The sequence below is a fragment of the Delphinapterus leucas genome, chromosome 3 (genome assembly GCF_059928025.1).
Source record: "Delphinapterus leucas isolate spDelLeu-1000000601 "Yukka" chromosome 3, BTC_Dleu_Yukka2, whole genome shotgun sequence".
NCBI classification, from domain to species: Eukaryota; Metazoa; Chordata; class Mammalia; order Artiodactyla; family Monodontidae; genus Delphinapterus; species Delphinapterus leucas.
In genome coordinates this window covers 45855738-45865900 of record NC_143131.1, presented here as the reverse complement: position 1 = coordinate 45865900, position 10163 = coordinate 45855738, and the positions used below count along the sequence as shown (strand labels likewise).

Sequence of the window (10163 nt, the reverse complement as noted above, 5' to 3'; positions counted from 1 at the left end):
ACATACTGAATTGTAATTAAGGTAAATCTAATATTATCAAGTCGATCTGATTATTTTTAGATTAACACTTCTACATTTTAACTTTAATAAAAATATATTTATGGAAATAAAAGTTATTCTAACCCTTAATATAAAACAAGATGCAATTTTGGAAATGCTATTTTAAACCCATTACCATAAGAATTTTGCTCATTAAAAAAAAAAAAAAAGGCTGGGAAGACAGGAGAGTAGTAAAAAGGAAGGATCACAAAGGAGGAAACACTAAAAAGCTTTTCAGCCTGACATATATTCACTACCCTTAATTGCAGCAATGGTTTCACAAGTCAAAGGTTATCAAATTATATGCTTTAAATATGTAGTTTATGCCAATTTATACCACAATAAAGTGGTTGTAAAAAAGAATTTGCTGCAGAGAAACTGAGTTTGAAGCAATTAAAAGTAGTAAATTTTTTTTTCAGGCCTCTATGTCCTGGGTTTGGCAATTTCACACTAGATGTACAATGTAACTAGTTTCTATACTACTTGTGGGCTCCCTTTCAAACAATACAGTTCAAACTCTACCAGCTGCCCGTATTTCAACAGCAACTTAAAATTATGCTAAGCTTTAACCATTCTATCAAAATACATTTGTATGCCTCCACCCACTCAGTAGCTAAACTAGTTAAGGCTATAATGTAACACATAATCACACTGTCGTGTCCTGCCACACTAAACACATTCAATGACAATGTGTGAATGCACAGTAAACAATAACTGCTGATAAAGAGTTAAGGCAAAAAAGAAAAATATTATCTGAATAGAAAGCAGAAAATGCCAAAAAATTAAAAATTCCAGAATCTTTTCTGAAAGCTATTTAGAAAACACATTAAATTAGATTTCAAATGTAAACCACTTTTCTCAGATCCCTTCTAGCTTGTGTTAGCAAATACAATTTGCATCTGATAGATTTTATTAACCCATAAACGAAACAGTGAAATCTAAGAGTCCCCAAAACATTCAATATATGATACTGACAGCGCTTTGTGAAAGCATACTTTCAGGTTCTCTTGTGGCTAATGCTACATTTTACTTTAAGTGACTGGACTGACTTGCAGCATATTATATAATAAAAGCTGATTTTAAATGATAACTTTAAGATATATTTAATACTTTGTTACCACTCTAAGCCACCCTCCATAAGTTTTGTGGGGTTGAAATTGTGTTTTATTTAAATTTCCCCAACACCACCAGTCTCAGTGTAAACCAAAAAAATCTGGCTTCTGGTGGAAGCTGGGAAACGTGGGTAGGATTACTGAAGGGGAAACAGCAAAAACACTGAAGCCTTCTGAGAAAACACAATTTAAAAATCTTGAGGATTACCTCAATCACACATAAAAGCGAAAACATTTTTGCTCTAAGATTATGCTCTTTACAATCAGAATATATTTAAACATGGGAGTGGGATGGAGGAAGCTAAAGTAAATGTGGATAAACAAAATCAGAAAAATCAAAAATACAAGAAAAAAAGCAAAATTACTCTTCCAGTGAGCAGTAAACAGAAATGATTCTAAAATTAATGTGCAAATGAAAAATAAAGTGGTTAACATTCATTTAATAAACTTATTAAGCAGTTGATAATAAAAAAGCTATTTTCCATAGCTTGCTTTCTCTGAACTCAAAAGGTAATCACCATCTTTAATAAAGTTTAACTTTGTTTTAATAAGTGAATAAACCACATTATGTTTACAGACCAATACCTTTAACACTACAGAGAACGACAATATTCTGAAAATCCAGTTTATTTTTCATGTTGTGGACAGATCCAGTCAGTGTGATCAGTTTTTCTGCATGTGTAATAATTTATCAAAATAAGTTTTCCCACAAGACTCTTTTCCATCAACTCTGAAAATCCTGGTCTGACAACATACCCAAATAAAGCTCTTGAAAATCACCTCTTAAAATTTGGAAGAAAATGTGGCAAGTCTTTGCTGTAACATTTACTGAACTACATATGGCTAAAGAGCAATTTATGTTTTAAAAGGTGACTAGTACAATAGTTGAGTTCAGGAAATTAATGTTTTAGTGCACTTTGCTCCAGTTTTAGCCAACATGCTACATTGTCCTTTTTTTGCAGGGGAGAGGGGTGAGGGTGGGGGGAGCCGCACAAAGTGGACTTGAGGATTTCCACTGTACGAAAAAGATATGACTCTGCAAGCAAAACAGTGTAAGCTGCCTTTTTTCTTAAGACCTGGACATTTTAAGACAGAAGCTTTGCAAAACATTACACAATTTTTTTATTATTAAATGAGAAAATCTCATTTGTTACATCGTCACATTGCTAGTCAGAGAAATGCTGCAGTGATGAAGAAAGTCAATGTTGGATCAACCAAAGTCCTCATTTCTACAACATTCATTTAACAAAGAAATAATGTTCAACACAGCCCAACACAACATTCTTGGTTTTCTTCATATTGAAGTTCCCCAAAAAAATCATCTTCTAATGGGGTATTTTACTACATAAATTATAGTTCTTCATTTTTACAATTCACCCCAAACTGTATGAGAGATGTATCACACTAAAATTTCTAAAGCTGTTAGGAAATCCTTCACACATCGTCGTCATCTGATGTGTCACTGCTACTTGTCTCTGTGTCATCATTCTCAATAGTGGGTTTGAAAGTGCTGTTTTTCCAGGGTCCAAACTTGAAGTCACAGATCAGGCCATTTTTCAAAATACCATTTTTCCTCAGACCGTTCTTCTGTAACTAAAATGTCAACAAAAATAAATGGAATAAATAAACTATCCTCCAAGAGTTACTACAAATTAAGAATGCTCTAATAATCAAATGTACCCATGAATGCAATAAAGGTAATAAAACTCCATAGATTATGATATCATTTTTGAAAAACTAGTTAGATATAGGTAATTGATCCAACCAATATAACAAAGTATTTCCTATGAATAAATCACTACCTTTGGGAGAACTGCATTTATAACTTACCAAACCACTATTAAAAATATATATATATATGTATGTGTATATGTATATATGTATATGGTATATAGTACTAGTCTAGTGAAAAGATTTTGGATCCAGACAGGGTAGGTGTGAATTCTAAGTCTGTCACTTGTTAAGGAATTAACCTTCCCAAATTTTCATTTCCTTAATGAGAACTGTAATAAGTATCTTCAGGTGCTGCCTACAATATAATCAGCAACCATTAAGCTACAGCTGTTATTTTTATTATTCTGACCTAACTAGGCTATTAACATACCCCACAATCCGCTTTACTCACACTCTGCAGAGTAACCAGAATACAAAGTACTCCAGTAAGTAAGGAGTATTCAAATAAGGTAAGTACAAGGTAACAAAATCAAACAGAGGCCTTTGCTTAACCACAGAGATTAAGATATTGAAAAAACTAATAAGTTATTTCTGAAAATCAGAACTGAAGGGTTAGTATTGTAAGTATGGTATAAGTAAGAAAAATGTCTGAGACTCTGGTAAGTTTTATCAAAATGAAAAATACAAATTTCTGTAAGACCAAATCCAGTTATATAATAAGTTAATATTTGGAACTATCTATAGGTATCATAGTCTAGAGGGCTTTTTTAAGTCATAAGGATTAGGGTAAGATCCAAACCCAAAGGGCAACTTACATCACAGCTAATTTTGCTACAGACCTTGATAACTAGAAATACCAAGTCTAGAGTCTTATTAGCTCTCAATTTTCCTTTTTCCCTCCCTATTTAGCTACCTCCCTTTACTTTGAACAAATGACCTCACCACCAACTTTACTAAGAAAAACAAAAGCCATGTTCTCAGTGTTCTCAGTCTCTGGCGTTCTCAGCCACTGTGATGGTTACAAATACGCCTCATCTCTCTTTTAAAGGTACACCTTTCTAATCCCTCAAAGTTCTATCCTTGCTTCACATGATTTATCACCCAGTGCCACCTAATCTTTCCACAGCTTAAAATCAACTGTGGACAATTATGATAAAAACCAAATCTGATCTTTATCTCTGATTTCTCTAAATGCCTGCACCCTGCCCCCACCCCCGGGGGGGGGTGCGTGGGGGGGGGAATACACACACACGTCTATTTTACATATACATGTATTTATGTAAAATGCATAGAATTACACATATACATAAATATGTGTGTATATATATACAGTCTCCTAAAACCAGCTCCTCCTCCTCCATTCCTGTCTATAATAATGATATAATTATCAGTTCATAGGTTGAAATTTCAAAATCCTGCTGATTCTATTTCAGATCTCAGTCTCATCAAGACCACGTTTTACTGTCATTTTTCTACTTCAGGCCCTCATTTACCCCTTCCCTAATTATTACAATATATTCCCAACTAACCATCCTGATCCTAGTCTTCACAATTACACTTCCAATATACACCTTACACTATACCTGTACTTCCACATGTACAAATGGTTTCACATACCTAAAAATACCTCAAAAGGTTTCCTATAATAAAACACAATCTATACTCCTGACATGGCATACAAAAACCTTAATATGACCACAATGTGTTTTTTCAACCTTATATCACAGTTATAGGCACAGGCTATGAAGTCAGCCAGACTTGGGCTCAACTTCCAACTCCACTAATGATATACACTGTACAGACCTAGAGAAAGTTACCCAACCACTATGAGCCAATTAAGTTTTGTCATCTACACAGCAGGACTAATGATATTACCAACTTCATACAAATACTACAAAAATGCACTCAGCACAATTACCTAGAGGGCATTAAGAGCTCACATGACGTTACTCACAATTAGGGAGGCCACGTTAATTTATCATTCAAACTAGGGCACTTTTGAGAATGAGTAAACATGTGCCATTAATAAATACAGTGGGATTAACATGCATAAACTGGGACCCTCCAAGGCAAACTAGGACTTAGACTCACCCTACTTATTACTGTTATCAAGATCTTTCATTAAAATCTTTCTACCCAATGCTCCAGCCACGCTGAACCCCAGCATACCCTGAACTCTTACTTTTGCCTTTGTTCACTCCCTACACCAGGCATGTCATTCCCTCATCTTACCTGACAAAGGCCAATTCAAACCCAACTCAATTATGCTTTTCCAGATCACTGCAACTGGCGTTGACCTCTATATTAATTAATTAATGTAAATTCTATGTGGGCAAAAATTTTTGTTTTCCCAGCACTCTAGAATAGGACCTCAAGAAACATTTGATGAATTTGCATGACACACTCACTCTCTCCTGTCACCTTAAATATTTTGAAAATTGCTACCACATTCTGCTTTATATGGGAATCTACCTATCTTCATTAAACTGCAGCACTATGAAGGAGCTCATCTCTATAAACTCTAAAATCTTGGGCATAGTGAACACTTAAATGTTTGCAGAATTTGAAGAGGAGTTTAAACTCAGATTCTCAACTGTTACCAGATACAATATGAATACTTTTATAAACAGCATCAGGCCCTAATGGTTTTTTAGGCATCTAAATGTCAAATGACATGTCATCATTAACATAAATATACCCATGTCTTTATCTTTAGTTTTTTAAAAAATGGACATTATACTTACAGGCCATTGCTCTCCAACCCACAGTATGCACAAATTTTTTATATCAGTTAATTATTTTATTATCAATAGGGTTTGGGTTTTATCTACCTGCCCCAGTCATAACAGGGTTTTAAAGCCAATTATCTTGGTCAGGCAATATTATGTTTTCCTTGACTACTACCTTATGGTAATGATATTAAGTGGTTTTTCTTGATGCCTTTCTTCAGATTCAAAACAAATCCTTCAAAGAGATACACAAAATGGCAAACCCACACAATGGACTACTACTCACCAAACATGGGTGAGTTTCAAAAGCATGAAAGCAACCAGATCCAGGACTATAACAATATATGGTTCAATTAGTAAAACACTGTGTAACTTGGGAGATTGGGATTGACATATACACACTACTATATATAAAATAGATAACTAATAATGACCTACTGTATAGCACAGGGAACTCTTCTCAATATTCTGTAATGACCTATATGGGAAAAGAATCTAAAAAAGAGTGGATATATGTGTATGTATAGCTGATTCACTTTGCTGTACAGCAGAAACTAACACAACATTGCAAATCAACTATACTCAAATAAAAATTAATGTAAAAAAAAAGGTATCCAGGAAAAAAAATTGTGGAAAGGCAAAACTATAGGGACAGAAAGCAAATAATCAGTGTCTGCCAGGGGCTGGAGCTGGGAGTGAAAGAACTAAATGCTAAGAGGGACAATGTGGAACTTTTGGGGATCATAGTCATACAGCTATATACATTTGTCAAAACTCACCCAACTGTACACCTAACGTGAATTTCTTGTTTGTAAATTGGACAATATAATAAACATAACAAAAAAAATCCTTCAGAAGTATTACCCATCATCAGCTTGTGAAAAATAACATGGTTCACTAACTTCTGAATAAAAAATTTACATTAACTGGGAAGGAAGAAATATGAAAGTGGAAAAGAAGTAAAATTATCTGTTTACAGACAACATGATCTTATATGTAAAAAACCTAAAAATTCTATTTAAAAACCTGTGAGAACTAACACACGTAGCAAAGTTGCAGGACATAAAACCAACACATAAAAATCAGCTGCATTTCTGTAACAATGAACAATCCAAAAAGTAAATTAAGAAAACAATTCTTAAAAAAAGAAAACAATTTTATTTATAATAGCATTAAAAAGAAAAAATACTTATCCTTAATTATAAGGAATGAACTTTAACCAAGGAGGTAAAAGACTTCTACACTGACAACTACAAAACACTGCTAAAAGAAATTTAAAATACATTAACAAACATCCCATACTCACGGATTAGAAGACTTAGCGTTGTTAAGATGCAAATATTACCACAAACAATCTACAGATTCAATGTAATCCCTATCAAATCTCACGGGTATTTTTTTGCGGAAACAGAAAAACCCATCCTAAAACTCTTCTAAAAGCTCAAGGGATTCAAGAATAGCCAAAACACTCTTTTGAAAAGAAGAGCAAAGTTGGAAGTTTCATACTTGCTGATTTCAAAACATATTACAGAACTTCCCTGGTGGCACAGTGGTTAAGAATCCGCCTGCCAATGCAGGGAACACGGGTTCGAGCCCTGGTCTGGGAAGATCCCACATGCCGCAAAGCAACTAAGCCCGTGCGCCACAACTACTGAGCCTGCGCTCTAGAGCCTGCAAGCCACAACTGCTGAACCCACACACCACAACTACTGAAGCCAGCACACCTAGAGCCCGTGCTCCACAACAAAAGAAGCCACCGCAGTGAGAAGCCAGCGCACCCCACCAAAGAGTAGCCCCCTCTAGCCACAACTAGAGAAAGCCCACGCACAGCAACAAGACCCAATGCAGGCAAAAATAAATAAATTTATTTTAAAAAAAAAAAAAGAAAAAGGTCCTGGCTTTCCCAGGGTCCTGAATTTAGCTGAACTCAACACTAAACATAGCCTCCTCCATCCTTTAAAACAAAAAACAAACCCAAAAAAACCATATTACAGAGCTGCAGCAATCCAAACAATGTGGCACTGGCATAAAAACAGAACTGAAGGGACTTCCCTGGTGGCACAGTGGTTGAGAATCTGCCTGCCAATGCAGGGGACACGGGTTCGAGCCCTGGTCAGGAAAGATCCCACGTGCCATGGAGCAACTAAACTTGTGCACCGCAACTACTGAGCCTGTGCTCTAGAGCCAGTGAGCCACAACTACTGAGCCCATGTGCTGCAACTACTGAAGTCCGCACGCCTAGAACCCGTGCTCCACAAGAGAAGCCACCGCAATGAGAAGCCCGTGTACCGCAACAAAGAGTAACCCCGCTCACTGAAACTAGAGAAAGCCCATGCGGAGCAACGAAGACCCAACACAGCCAAAATTAAAAATAAATAAATAAATTTATAGGAAAAAAAAAAAAACCCACAAAAACAGAACTGAAGACCAATGAATAGCAAGCCCAGAAACAAACCCCTGCATATACAAATGATTTTTAACAAGGGTGCCAAGACCATTCAATACAGAAAGCACAGTCTTTTTCAACAAATGGTGTTGGGAGAAAAATATGAGAAATGAGAGGGAAGAGAGCACCACTGGTGGGGATGTAAAATGGTGTGGCTACTACAGAAAAACAGTAGGACAGCTTTTCAAAAAGTTAATAATAGATAACCATATGATGCAGCAATTCTACTTCTGGGAAAATACCTGAAAGAATTAAAAAACAGGGACTCTACAGATATTGATAGAGTCTACAGCTATCTATAGACTATCTATCTATAGATATAAATGCTGCTGTGAACATGGGTGTATAGGTATCTATCTATAGATAGATAGATACAGATACCTATACACCCATGTTCACAGCAGCATTTATATGGTGGATGCAATCCAAATGTCCATCAATGAATGAATAAACAAAATGTGGTACATACACATATAATGGATTATTGTGTCTTAAAAAAAGGATATTCTGATTGACCCATGCTACAACATGGATGAATCTCAAAGACATTCTGCTAAGTGAAATAAGCCAATCACAAAAGGACAAATACGGCATGATTCCACTTATATGAGGAACCCAGACAAATTCACAGAGACAGAAAGTAGAGTGGTGGTTTCCCAGGGTTGGGGGAGCAGAGAATGAAGTTATGGTTTAATGGGTACAGAGTTTCAGTTTTACAAAATGAAAAGAGCTCTGGAGGTGAGTGGTGGTAATGGCTGCATAAAAATGTCAATGTACCTAATGCCACAAAACTGTACACTTAAAAATGGCTGAAATCGTAAATTTTACATTATGCGTATTTTGCCACAAATTTTTAATTAGGACGATGAAGTCTATTTTATTATGAAGTAAATGTAACTAATTTCCTCAAAGATTTCATTCAAAACATTTAAGAAGTGTTTTGAAGATTATAATATAAATTATAATATCTCCGTATAGAAAATCACTTCTGCATGACCAGAACTATTTTAAAAAACCATAATGGATTTGAAAAAAATCTCAACTCCCTGACACTCTACTGTACATTTTCTAAGGAATACTCTTTCAAAACGGCAACTATTAAGACATTAAAAAAAAGATGTTCTAGAATATAAAATATTCCTGTACGAAGAAAAGGATAAAAAAATGAAGCTACATTTGGCAAAGCTACTGCTGTTTTCTACTTCTTATCCCCAAGTCATTTTTTAAATACCTGAAAAGTGACAAATCAGACATATTCTTTACACTAATTCCTAAGCACTGCAGATCCATGGATTTAAAGAAGTCAGCATTGCAGACCTATTTAAAAGAAAGGCAAATCTGACCTACAGTGTGATGTTTAACAAATTCCTAAATAAAACTATAAAACTTTCTTTCTCCCCACCACCCAAAAATGCTTAGTTATATGCTGTTCTGATTAAGGAAGGGCAATTTTTAAAGTGAACTTATATGATTCAGCTCTTCTTACCTGTTCACTAATAACCTGGAATTCTCTCATTTCATCCTCAGTTAAGGGAGCACACGTTTCATCATTTTCACTGTCTTCTTGCCAGCCCATCTCCTTTAACAATCTGGAAAGGGGGGAAAGAATAAATTTAATTTAGAACTTAACCCAAGTAAGATAATTCCTTTTACACTGTGAGCAAGAAAACATGATCCATTTTATTGGGTTAGCCAAAAGGTTCGTTCAGTTTTCTTTCTGTAAGATGGCTCTAGTAGCGCTTAGTTGTCTTTAACTTCTTTTGAAACAATTTTGTTAAACTGTATTGTAACAGCTGTCATATTCAACATGCATTTTAAAAAAAGTTTATCAAAATTGGTGAATTTTTGTGTAGCCATTTTAACAGTGAAGATGGAACAAAGAACATGTTTGGCATATTATGCTGTATTATTTCACGAAAGATAAAAACGCAACTGAAAAGCACAAAAAGATTTGTGCAGTGTATGGAGAAGGTGCTGTGACTGATCAAACGTGTCAAAAGAGGTTTGTGAAGTGTCGTGCTGGAGATTTCTCGCTGGACGATGCTCCATGGTGAGGTAGACCAATTGAAGTCAATAGCGATCAAATCGACACACTGAGAACAATCAACGTTATACCATGCGGGAGATAGCCAACATACTCAAAATATCTAAATCAAGCGCTGG

General features: G+C 35.3%; 1 protein-coding gene across 4 annotated transcripts in view; it reads right to left on the bottom strand.

The window, feature by feature from the left end:
- Window positions 1-2256: 2256 nt before the first annotated feature.
- The window catches only part of GPBP1 (GC-rich promoter binding protein 1), a 71355-nt gene continuing 63448 nt past the window's right edge, over window positions 2257-10163 (bottom strand). For all 4 annotated transcript variants that reach the window (XM_089908879.1, XM_022597210.3, XM_022597221.2 and 1 more), the window contains 2 exons: window positions 9487-9589; window positions 2257-2744 (listed from right to left, as the gene is read on the bottom strand). In XM_089908879.1, the coding sequence (XP_089765005.1) occupies window positions 2586-2744; window positions 9487-9589 (262 nt within the window). In that variant the 3' untranslated portion in view covers window positions 2257-2585. The remainder of the gene's footprint in view (window positions 2745-9486; window positions 9590-10163) is intronic.